At 38.3% G+C, this 13,399-nt stretch overlaps 1 protein-coding gene across 5 annotated transcripts in view; it reads right to left on the bottom strand.

Moving 5' to 3' along the window:
* SCG5 (secretogranin V) overlaps positions 1-13,399 on the bottom strand; it is a 31,186-nt gene that overhangs the window by 15,095 nt on the left and 2,692 nt on the right. For all 5 annotated transcript variants that reach the window (XM_030482345.1, XM_030482343.1, XM_030482348.1 and 2 more), the window contains exon 3: positions 233-382. In XM_030482345.1, the coding sequence (XP_030338205.1) occupies positions 233-382 (150 nt within the window). The remainder of the gene's footprint in view (positions 1-232; positions 383-13,399) is intronic.

Raw genomic sequence — 13,399 nt, 5'->3', positions numbered from 1 at the left:
TCTTCCACCTGACCTTCTCTAGCACTCATATAGCAATACAGGAGGTACGCATATTAACAAAAAAAAAAAAAAGCTTATCTAAAACACCTTGATTGATCAACAGTTCTGCTCCTTGGGTAGAGAATGGAAGAAAACACCCACTGCTGATCAACTGTTGTACTACTTAGTACAGCGCTGAAAGACTGAAAGATGTACAGTGAAGACAGAGGTGAGAAGGCCACAGCAGAATTACCTGTTTTTCCAATAGGGCAGGGATTTGGAGGGTCAGGATATCCTTGGTCTTCACTGAAATCCTTTGGTACATTATCTCCTGTCAGCTCAGCCACAATGTTTGGGATGTTGCCGTAAGGACCCAAGTGCTGGAGACCCTCATGTGCACCACCTAGCAAAGATGACATACACACACTGCCCTTTTACAAGATTAAAAGTGTGAGTGCTTTCATTGCTTCAAATAATCCAGACTTTAAAATACATGTATAATTGTTATAGAGACAGATCCAAGTTTAGATTTCAAATATCTCTTTTAGAAACATAACTCTGTGACCTAAATCGGATTACTTCGGTAATGAAAAATGAAACTAGGAAACGAAATCAGCCAGTTATCATTAATCTTAGGGTTATGTTTCTTCCTTAACTATTTAAGTTACAGGTAAGAAAATGCAAAGAAAAAGAAACATGAGACAGTAATGGAACTTAACAGATTTACAGCACGATCATCTTCAGTCACCAACACCATTACTGTTCATTGTAGCAACTAATAACTGAAGATATGGCAAGACAGCACCATGGCAAAAAGACAAAGTTAATGACACTAGAAAAATAATGGCTATTTGCACAGCCCAGAAATACATCAATGAAGTCATGTGGGGGACCCAAGGTATAGCAAATGTGGTTGTATACAACTAGGAAAATTATTTTTAAATCAAACCATTTTTTAAACACCAATTTGAGTTTCCTGCAGTAATGGTGAAAAGTGAGTAAAAGTACACATTGCTGATGGGAATTCTTGTGCAGGTGTACTTACACAGTGGTCTATATGGTATGAGACATCACACTCAGTGCATTTTATACTTTTACTATTAAGATCAGTCCTAGATCTTTACTATTAAGATGAGTCCTAGATGCAGGCTTTTATATTTGCCTGCATATATTTGCATGAAGCACCATCACTGCAGGGTTACAACAGCAGCATGCATGTAATAACACTACGTGTTACTATATGTGTTATAAAACTACGTGCAAGTTTTATAACTCAGTGGTGGAGGACACAATGGGTGATGGGCTTCCTGTTCTTGGGCAAACGCACACAGAAGTGGTGTGCAACAGCCTTCTTCCACACATCTCAGCTTGGACACCTTGCCTTTGATAAGCAGGGTCTTCCACTGAAGGTTTGGGAACCAAGCTCAGGCCATTCTCTTTATATGTCTCTCTAAAAATATTTATCTGCTGCAGATCTTTTCTGCACACATTACAGGCCAAATGCATCTACAGGCTAAAACCCAGCTGCTTGCGGAGTTTTGCAAATACTATTGCACAGTATTCTTTTGAATTCCAGTCAAATAAAAACTTCAAGCATGCTCTTTTCCTCTGCCATATGACAGCCACCACACACGCTCCAGCAACAGCTAATATAGTTATTGAGTACTGAAATGGTTGTGTGACAGCAACATTTTTTAAAAACCTATATAATGAGGGATAACAACATACAGTCAACATATAAATTCCACTAACAATGAATGAGAGAAAAAGGAATTTGAATGATTGGAAAATGTGAGCTAAAGAGTGAACACAGACACAACTGTTTGAGTAAATAGGATGATCACCATATTATCACCAAATAGTCTTATTTACATTTCTGTAATTTTCATAGGTCCAAAAGATTGAAATAAAGATTCTGAACATGAAAGCTGCTCCAGAAGAACCATTCAAGTACTCCTGTTCCAACTTACGAATAAATACTACCAGCCTAAAGCATCTTTTATACAGCTAGGCACTCTAAGCTAACATAATCACTTTTAAAAATTGCTAACATAAGGCAGTCTTGAGAAATTTTGTATTCATTTCTACATTTAGAAGTGGTAGTTGAGTCAAATTGTCTAAATTTTGTAAATAATCAGTTGGAAGCTGGCATTAAAGTACCAGAAGCAAAACAGTCTATAAACATATATATTTCAATTTTATTTGCACAATGGACTAAAATCTAATCAACATGTTAATTTTGCCCCCTAAGTACACATTTCTTATTCTGTAATGCAGTGTTGAAGGAAAGTTTTATAGATATGTAAGAAACATAAAAGTAGCCCTATAAAAAAATTTGCATCTGTGTCACATGAGGTTTTTCCCTTGTAGCTGACCATGAGACCTGGTACTAAAACCACAATAGTGTTATACACACTATGAACTTTACTACATATTTACAGTCCATAGTCAACGCAAAGATGGTGCTTGTAAGAACTGTATAGATTCACAATAATGCTATGGGGATGAGGTTAAAAAATGTATAACATACATTTAATCTAATGTCATTTGATCTAACATCTAATGTATACCATAAAATATTTCCTTTGTACTGAGTCCCTTCACATGAAGATTGATTGCATATATGTACTTAAAAGCATCAGGTTATGATTCTGCTGTAAACTACAGAACCACATAATCAATACGTGTTTGAACATCCTGTATACAATGTGGTTCACTATGGGACAATCCATCAGATAGAAGCATATCTATGCTTGTATGTGGTGCAGACCTCTTGGCACCAAAGCTCCATCCGTAAAGAAAACAGAGGTACTTAGCAGGCTCCAGTGTGCTATATATATATGTAAGTTTAAACCGACTGCCAAGAATTCCCTTGACTGAGTACAAAACAATCTTTTTATATTAATATAAAGGATTGTTTCCTTTAGGTATAAATGTCCAGGATCATTTAAGGGTTTTTCCTTTATTTCCAAGAGTGGAGACAATAGCACCTGCTCTGGTGCCATACTTTAGGACACTTGAGTAAAATCACTCAAGTAATAGCATTACACTCAAGTGATAGCATTAGCAAAGCCCATTCCTTATAAAATCTGATAAATAGTGCACTCAGTAAAGACTGCAATAATAAAAACAAAATGCTATGAATATACCACATAGGGATATTATGTACAGTAATTCACAAGCCACATTAGTTTTGGTATTGTAATATTACTGATTTGAAGAAACATATTAGGATTAAATACACTGCAGCTACCAGGTCAAAATACTGTGATACAAACATATACACTCAGCTACAAATATGGCACAAAATGGTTCTCTTGAACCTCCTATCAGAGGCTGAAAGAAAAAGACGACTACTAAATATCAAGGAACTTCTTGTAATTTCCTATCCAAGGGAAGCATGAGAGACACCATTGTTAAATTATTTGAAACTGGACTAGCAAAAATACAGAGGAATAGTACAGAGAACACACTTGTACTGAGAAAGGATGACCTAGACAGATCTATTTTTTCCCCATCTCTCCTTACTTCTTGTGTGAACTGGCTTTTGTGTGCCACATTCTGGCAAAAAAATCCTCCAAACCAATCAGCTGCCTTTCAGGAATGGGATTTCTGCGTAAGCATGTAGTAATTTTACATCTCTACAGGATAAACTAGAAGTTTAGGTCTTTTGGACTGAGGTCAATACTGTCATAAGTAAGATTTGGATTTCATTTAAAATATATGCACCAAATATATATAACCTTCTTCAGGCACTGGTCTTGAACTGTTGCAGAGTGGACAACAAAAATGGAACAATGCCTCTCCCCTTTCTTATAATTCTGGAAAATCATCTCATTAATTGCTGGTATCATCTCAATTAGAGATATCTGGAATGACTAAAAATTTAAAGTGCTCACATTTTAGCTTATTTCTTTGTAGAAGCAATACTGTCTCTATGGGTGGGAGGACAACATGACGACTGTTCTTGGAGGGGGGAAAAAAAAAAGCAGGGAAAAAGAAAGAAAAGAAAACAAAGAGCAACTAAATCCCTGCCAGAATTGAACATTCCTCTGATCAAACACATCCAATGGAAATGCTGTTAGTCCACTGAAGTTCGAGTTGCTGCTACCCATCTATTGGTAGCATAAAGAACAACTGACACAAATCTGCTCTCAGAAGCAATCCTCCACATCAAATACTGCAAAAAAATGCATTTTCATTGCATAGGTTAGACATAACGAAGAAGTTCTTTACTGTGAGGGTGGTGAGGCACTGGAATGGGTTGCCCAAAGAAGTGGTAAATGCTCCATCCCTGGCAGCGTTCAAGGCCAGGCTGGAAGGAGCCTTGGGGAACATGGCCTAGTGTGAGGCGTCCCTGCCCATGGCAGGGGGTTGGAATTAGATGATGTTAAGGTCCTTTCCAACTATTCTATGATTTTATGATTTACCTTATATCGCTAAAAGCTTTACAGTCCAAATGTGATTTCTCCCATGCATCTTCAGCTAGCTTCATCCTAGAGTCCTATCCTGGTTGCTGAGATGGATTAAGATCAAGAAATAAGAGGCACTGTAAAAATTACAAATTATCACATTTTCTCTATTCCACAGAAGCTGCTAAATAAGAGAGTAGAAAAGGAGAAAGAGCACAGGAGAACCAAGTATGGAAAAATGCAAACCTAGCCAACTTCCTTAACCTTTCAAGATCATGCCTCAGGAAACCCAAGAAAACTACAGCTATACATACTCAAGCATCCCAGATTCCAGAGTCAGATTGTCTTCTTAATGACACAAAGTTTCTTAAACTATAAAGATTAATTTTCTTTTTTTTTCTGCAGAGGGACAAATTCTTTTCAATGTGCTTTCTAAAGCCTTAAGGACACACATCATACAATTACTGACCTTGCTTTCAGTGAATAATTCCATTCTATCCCATATTTTAATTACAAACAGTACAAATATGTAAGATATTAAATGCTTTTTTGTGAAATGGTTAGGACCAAAGTAATGTCGATGCCTCTCTCACAATAAATTTATAACATTAGCTTATATACCATTATTATTCATTATTCAAATTGCACACACAATAAAAAAAAATCCAGCAGCTGACAGCAAAAACAATCTCTTAAGCCTGCCTTGGTTGAGCAGTCCTCTAATGGACTATATTAGTTTGCCCTTCAGTCTGAGCAGAAAGCTTTTCACTTCACTCTGTGAAAAAGCTTACTTTTTACAGACACAGTGCAACATGCAGTACGGAGCAATAGGCCTTCTCTGCCATGCTGACTTCCAGCTGCCATGCATCAGCAGAGTCAAGGGGAAGCATGTCCAGCACACACCTGGTGTGTTATGGTAGCTGCCATAACATTACCTTTCTAATGACCACGTGTGCAGTGCATGGCTCTATGGAACTGGGCAACAAAAGGAAGCAGGTGATCTACTTTATCCCACAAAGGATGGGACACTATTTCAGTCCGATAAATGTAAGTGCGCCAGTGAAAGACTGGAGGACTTTATTCACCATCATTGACATCGGCTGCATGAGGAGTCCAGATGCTCCATCAGTGTCAGCACACTCACAGAAAAATACCCTCTTGCACCTATAATGTGAAGCATGGGGGCACCAGAATTGTCCAGAATAGGACCGTGCCTTCTGTCTACCACTCCACTGAACTTCACAAAGTTTTCCTGTTCATTTCCCCACTCAAATTCATTCAATTCCATTTCCTTTGCAGATGGCTCGAAGTCCCAGCTGGTTCTTCAACAGAGGTGTTTAAAAGCTTCGCATCCTGTCTGACAGCTGCCACCAGGATGGACTCGCCCAAACAACCTCGCTATGAACAATCCCAGTGTGGGGCTACAAGGCTCCCAAGTCTCTGCTTTGGTGAGTTGGTATAACCTCACAACTCCAAAAGCAGAGTCAAGATGAGATTTCTTCTGCACTTGAACAAAAGTGTTGGCACATGATGAAGACGCAAGAGAAGTGGTGAGATGAAGAGCCCTGCCAGGTAAGGCCAGTGCTGCTCTTTGGTGGTGTAAGAGGTAGTTGGGCCAGCTAACCTGAGGTACTTAAAGCATCCCAAGGAGAGAAACCAGCTTCTTCCTCCCTTCTGTTCAGTGGCTGAGAACATTCCTCTTCTCATTCATCCCTGCAGCAGCTGTGAGGGCACTGCTGAAAGCACGCATAACAGGAAGCACAGAGAGAATAGCTCTGGAAACCTCGGGAGCATGCCAGAGATCCCATCTCCTGCACATGACACCACAATCAAGAAAAGCAAGAATCTCTTCTTTGTCTAGACTTCTAAAATATCTTCTCATGGAACCATATAAATTTTAAAAGCTTCTCTTACTGTATTTAAAATTCAGATGGAAGCAAGGGAAATGCACATAATTTTGAGAACAATTAGAAAAAGGTATAAGTCCTAACTAAGGATTATTTCATGCATATGAAAGACAAGCAGGGAAAAATCTTTGAAAACAAGAGCTCATCATAATTTGTCCAATATTCACTGGCAGATTTTTAAATACTCATGGACCATATTCCATTGCTAGATAAAATTTTACAGTTTCATATTAAATTTCTACATAGCATCTGCTAACACTAGAAAACAGAAGTACTATAAAGCATGAGACAATACAGAAGCTACCATATTCCCTCCTCTCCTCAGGTTTCTTACCTCTCTTACCAGATCATTTCCCTCTAGTAACATGTTAAAAAAAAAAAAAAAAAAAAGCTACAAATCCCATTCTAATTGATTAGTTACCTTTAAGTACATGATAATCTACTTAATTCTAAATCCCTACAGATCCGCCACCCTTCTTCCCTAAAAGAGTTCCATCTCAAATGGCTTTCACCTTTGATGGCATCTTTTAAAGATAACTAAGTCCCCAAGTCAGAAAGATGCAAATAACAAATCTGGAGAGAAAGAGGGTTTAATACACTTTTCTTCTTGCATGTCTCATTGAGTGACTTCTCTGACCAGCACATTAGTTTTGAGAAATTTCCCTGCCTCTCCCCAGACACACCGAGGAGACAAGAGCAGTGTCTATGCACCTCCTGCAGCACCAGGGCATTGAGGAAGGGCAGTTCCTGAAACTGAGAAGTGGCAGAGCCCACAGCGGTAACACCCACTGCGTCCACTGGATCCTGCCCTTGCTCCTCAAGAGGGAAAGCTGCCAAACACCTTGAGGTAACATGATACCACCTCCACATAGCGATACAAACACCAATTTTGCTTTCTTATTATTCACTGCTTGTCATGGTTTATAAATTTAAATGGAAGTGTTACAGGCCAAATTTTCAACCGCTTGTCTTTATTAAAGAACAAATAAAGTCACACTGACTCATTATTTTCCTGGTTTTGGAGTTACAGGTATAATCGTTTCACATTTTCTTCACAGAGCTGTGGCATATCACTTAGATAAAGAAAACCCACTGTAAACCACCACTGTCGTTTGGCAGTGTCATTACTTTTTAAATTCAGGGGTTATCATTTTAAATCACTTCTCTTATGACATGTACCACTGCCGGATACTCAAATTCTGGTTACATTTGACATTACAGTTTGGGGAATAAAATACAAAGAAAACAATAGGAATTCTTAGTCAGATCTATACAAATCCAGATGTTTACCATATTAATGGATGAAAAGTGAGGCTTTACCATTGTCATTTTATGTTACAAATTTGAGATGTTCATATTAAATTTTGAAATAATATTTCCTGGGCTATTTCAGTAATTTGCAAAATAAAACCCAAACAAAAACCAAAAAACAAAACCCAACCAACCAACCAAACACACCCCCCAACAACTGAAAGCAGAGACTAGGAGAATGATATTGTGGTTTCATCTTGTTTGTAAAATGTCAGGCCCATAATGCAGCATTTGACTGAGGTCACTCGTGCTTCAGCAAAAGCGGTCCCAATGTGCATGTGAATTTACATCCTAAGTACAGCAGGACCTTCTCTATAAAACAGGTGCAATAATCCAAACCCTAAATGATCGTGTGGTCTCTTTGCACTAAATTGACATGACAAAGTGGCCCTGAAGTAGCAGGACTGCCCAGCCCTGCAGCACGCTGCCAGCCCAAGGACTCCGTCACTGCTACCCCAGATGTTGGCACAGCAGATGTAAACTAGAGCAAAGAGGATGCAGCCATCACATTGCCATGCTTGCTGACCCCCAGATATCATACTCCTATGTGTCAATGGTTATTACTTCTAGTCACCCAGTCCAATACATTTGGGCATAAGCACAGCACACACTAGCCCAAAAGCAATTGAGTGCAAAGGTAATTTCTGTACTGCTTTCACTAGGTGCATTCATAACCAAAGTTTTGGCAACTTTCTAATAGGACTTTACTGTTCTTTTAACAAACAAGTAGCAGTTCTGCAGGTATGTTACAGGCCAGACAGCAAAGTAACCCAGCACTTAGTTTTCTTATTAGGAAAATGGAAATGAAATAGACATTAACACGCATGAGTAATTGCATAATTTTACAGGGAGTAAAACTTTCATGCAAAGCGCTGTTTGTACAGTCTGTGTTGACAAGTCATTAACTACCAGTTGTTAGTAGAAATATTAGCATAATGTTCCAGCCTCTTTTGAGTTTAATAATCTCAATCAGGCAAACAGCAACTAACTTTTTCTAAATCAATAATTGAGTATGTATTTCCTTTCAAAATAGTCAAATAAACTTTAGCCTTCTCTCAGCAGCTATAAGCAGCGTCTGCAGGAGAGTCAAAAGCCTCCCAAAGAGGCATCATTATTTTCTTATTCCTACAACTGATTAGGATTTAAGAGACATCATTTAATGTTGTCACTGAGGCTCACAGCATTACTCCTCTTTTGCAGCTCTGGGCTGTCATGCCAGCGCTTTCATCAACCATCATCATGTTTGAAGTATTTTTAAGAAATAAAAACAAAACAAATCAAACACAAACAAACAAGCCACCCGAGAGGTTTTCCGTTGTACTGAACTGTACAGAAGACAATGAAAATGTAAGGCGATCATATTTGCAAAATGAAAATAAGACCACATTTCCCATAACAAAGTGAAGTGCTATGAACTGCCCGAGCTGAGCTAAAGGTGCCCCCTTGCGTTTAAGTGAGGTTCTCCCAAGCTTGGCTTAATAGTCCTGAAAGCTGCATTACACATGTATTCCTTTCCCCACCCTCCCCCCCCAAGAAAACCCCTTAAATATTGGAATAAACTTACAAGCATGCAAGGGAAGAAAACCAAAAAATATGTGGTCTCTTACTCAATAAACTCCCTGACAGGCAGAAAAAATAACTTGTATGTTTTTGAAATGTTGAAGACATTTCCTTATTTTATTCTTTTGTCCTCTATTGACACAGATACAGCCTCCTTCTTTTTTATAGAAAATCTGAATGTAGCCCAGTGGTGACTGTACAGTATTTTAGTGATAAACCTAAAGACTAACTACAGAAACACAGCTACTCCACAAAAATTCGTTTGCTTTTCTACTTTTTTCCCTCTCTTTATAGATAGTGCTAAGTTACTCTACAATAGCTTTCTGAAAAGATAAATTAACAAGGAGAGTGAATATCAGAGAAATTAAAGCAGTTAATATGGGTTTATTACTTTTAGGAATCGGGATGTGCAGAAAGAAAAATCTATTAACTAGTCAGCAAAACCCAGCTGTCTCTAAGATACCACGTCGGCTGTTAAAACATCGTCACTCGACACTCATCAGGCAGGATCTGTTTGGCTTCTGCGTGCTGACATGCCATGCACCATCTGCTGGCTGCGATACCCAAGTGCAGGGAAGCAGCCGGCAAATTCCCATTTTTGTGACATATTTATCCTGTGAACTGCTTCCAGCCAGCTAACAGAGCCCCGGCAAAGGAGGGTAGCTCAGGCTGCCGCTGCACCTCCCTACGGGCTCCATCCTCCCCAGGCAGCTCTCGTTGCCACCGAGAGAGGGGAAAGCCACACCACTCATGCTCCTCTGGACCTCCGACCTCCCCTTGGGTTACACACAGCTTGAACTTCACAGGTATTTCTTGGTAGATTAAACTCTTTATCAGGCATTTTCTAGACTCTACTCCTATTTCAGCAGCTTGACCTGAGGTAACAGGTAAATTGACAAATGCAAAAGGAAGGAAAAATAAAAACAAACAAACGTGTATTTCTAGAATCCAACATTAGAAAACGCAGTAACTTCTTTCAATTAACAAGCCATACTTTTTTCTATCTATCAACAAGAAATCTGGTCACTTAGGAAACAGAACACATGCTGCAAAATTTATTTTCTGAAAAGTGTCTATCTTTCATTTGTCTTTGGTACACAGCAAGTTTGTGACTTCACTTACTACAGCCAAGGCAGCCCTAAGCTTTTTTTTTTTTTTTTTGGCGGGACTGGAGCAGAATGACCTCGTATCATTCTTTGCAACACATCCATCGTGTGGCTTTTAGCATTTTAAAGTCAAAATATGATTGACACCAGAAAATATGTAAATAGCTGAGATGGAAAATGGGCATAATTAAGAAATATGCTTATAAACTAACAGCAATAGTATTTTTTGATATATGAAATTATTAAGATCTTACTCAGCTGGAAAAAGTTTTTATAATAATCACTTAAATTTGCAAACATTTTATTATAATCAGGCTGCTAGTATAAACTTGTCTATATTATGTCTCCAAATTCCAAAGCCAGAAGAATTAATTTTTCCTGGCAGCACCTTGTTTGCAAGTGTACATATACCACCAGTGAAATCTTGGCCTTTTGAAAATCAGTGGTACTTCTGGAATCCTGGCTTGGCTGAAGCTGATGTTACATGCAGCTATCAACACTGCTGCAGATGTACGCTGGTGGGGCAATTTCTGATGAGAAACATTTTGTTAACTAAAACAATTTTCTGTAGGAACATACTAAAATTATTAAGCTCTGATTGATAAAGGTTTTTTTATGCAGAGATGAAATAACTGGTCAAAATGAGAAACAGACATACTCCAGAACAGTCAGTGGGTTGATTATGAGGAGGCTGGCAAGGGGTGAACCAGGTTTTAAACTGTCTGCATTGGTCACTGCAACCTACAGTCCAATAAATGGCTGGAAGTCAACTCTCCTAGCAGCTTGGAATTGCTCGTAACAGGAATTTCATACCAAATTTTACTCTCCACTAGTTTCAGGCAAAAATTCCCAATGAAGGCAGCACCTCAGAAGAGTAGTTAGTGAATTATCACTTTGCCATGATGGTATTTAGGATGAAAACTCTATTTTGCTTTGACATACTCCAATTATTGTTAAACTTCTTTCTTTCCTTCCCCCTTAGTTTTTCCTTCTATTATCTTGCACGTATTTTTAAGGACTTGCACACCGAATTATCAGCCAGTGATAAGAGTGTAACTATGTTGTGGAAAGCCCATAGAGGAATCCTTCAGAATCTAAAATCTTGTACTGATGTACACCAAAACCACATGCAGTTATTTTTTTCTCAACCATAAATTACTTATGGTTCATATGGCTACCACCGGGAATATAAATCACAAGTCCTCTCTCAATACTCCTGTCAGCCAATACCTGTGCTAAAGGCATGAGATTTTTTTGCTCAAATGTTACAACCCATGACACTGTTTCTTGTGCTGCTCAGTTCACCTCCTTGTACACTGGCGAAGCAGCTGAGGCACAAGCAAGCTGTAAGAGCTCACTACCATCAGATACATTCTTCCAGAAAGCCCCACAGGTCTGTTCAGCAGAGCAGGGATTAGAGCTTCCTCCTCTGAAGAAATTGTTTCTACACCATGTGGCTGAATTTTACAAAATATTTGTGTGAGATTCAGCCCCTCCAAGCCTCCCAAAACCCCAGTTCAGAGTATTTTTACTATACTGAGCATTACACTTCATCTGCCTATAGCAGGTCAATGCCTCATGGGAGTTCTTGTTCAAATGCCACCTGTCTTCATTCCTCACCAGAGGACAAGGTCCTTGCCTGAATCCAGTTCCCATTCTGTTTTGTTCAGAAAATATTGGCTGACTGGAGCCACTGGGAGGTCAGGAATGTCAGTCCCCTGGCAGTAACTGACTGAGAGGAAAATTATAAAAACTGCAATTTTTCATACAAATACCATATGTGGAAGTATTATGCATTTGAATCTCTTACAGAACTAGACTGCCTTGAATAAATGTCTTACCATGCCACTTTGCCACTTTAACAGTTCTGTTTCCAAATTAGACACCTTATAGAAAGTCAAACCCGTTGTGCAGGTTCTTCCCCAAATTATGAAAAAATAAATAGTCAAAGAGAATAAAACAAGAGCATTGTTAACTGATTGGTAAGTGGTATATTAAATTCTGAAGTCTTTCACAACATAATAGTTAATATCAGTGGTATGGAATGAAATGCAAGTTTTGTTGGATTAACTATCCTGAAGTTCATGGTCTATATTTAAAGGTAAACTCATGGTGAAAATTTACTGAATTATAAGTGCTTTTTTTTTTTTTTTTTTTTTTTTTTTAAAAACAGTATGAGAAAATAGACGTAAGATCACTTCAATCTTTTAACTGGAACCAACACTTTCAAAACACTTTCTTAAGTTGAAGTTTCTAATCAGATAATTTAAGAGATACCTACTTATATATCTGTAGATAGTCACAGGTCACCACAAGAAACCAAAGAAAGAGCAAGTGATTATAAGCTGAAAAACCTACCACAAAACACTCTATGAAAAGCAACATTTGACATGAAGGTCTTATTTGCTTGTCTATTTCTACACTTATTGATGGCTGAGATTGAATTTTTGTCAGAGATCCTGTTTTGCTTATCTTTTCTAACACATATATGTATATATAAAAAAAGTCTGGGGAAAAAAGGGAGATGGAGTGTAAAATTACTCACTTCTACAAGTCTGTCCCAATTTCTCTATAGACAAACACCCATAATGGAGGAGGAAAAGGCACAGACCAAATTTTACAACTTAAGCCTAATCACTGTCATTTAAGTTTTCAGAGTTTCCTTAAAAAATATATAAACTTAGGTCTGCAATTATTTGGTAAAAATGCCTATGCAGCTTTATTCCTCTCCTTAGCCTCCATTAAGGCAATTGTATCTTTTCAGCTTGGGTAGTCTATAGCTCTGCATGGGGACAAAAAGGGCGCAGACTGATGAACTGTCAAGACTTCCTACACTAAGTCAAATAGGTTCAGTTTTGAGAGAAGGGTTTAGAGTTTCTGTTCTGTTTTGATGTTGACACAGAAACTGCAATATTTGGAGTTGCATACCTTCAACCTTTTGCTGTAATCCCAAAATAAAAGCTAGTTTATTACAGTTCAAACAGCAATACATTCCAAAATTATCCTAATACCCTAACATTTGAGCCAGATATTTCAGATGGTTTACATAGTTATAAAAGACTGATTCCAAGTCAAATTTACTCACACGGAGCAAGACCAGAAGTACTGGCCAAAAAAATCAACC

This window comes from Strigops habroptila, chromosome 4 (assembly GCF_004027225.2).
Source record: "Strigops habroptila isolate Jane chromosome 4, bStrHab1.2.pri, whole genome shotgun sequence".
Classification (NCBI taxonomy): Eukaryota; Metazoa; Chordata; class Aves; order Psittaciformes; family Psittacidae; genus Strigops; species Strigops habroptila.
The sequence above is the reverse complement of the archived record's forward strand: the minus strand, read 5'-3'. Positions and strand labels throughout refer to the sequence as shown.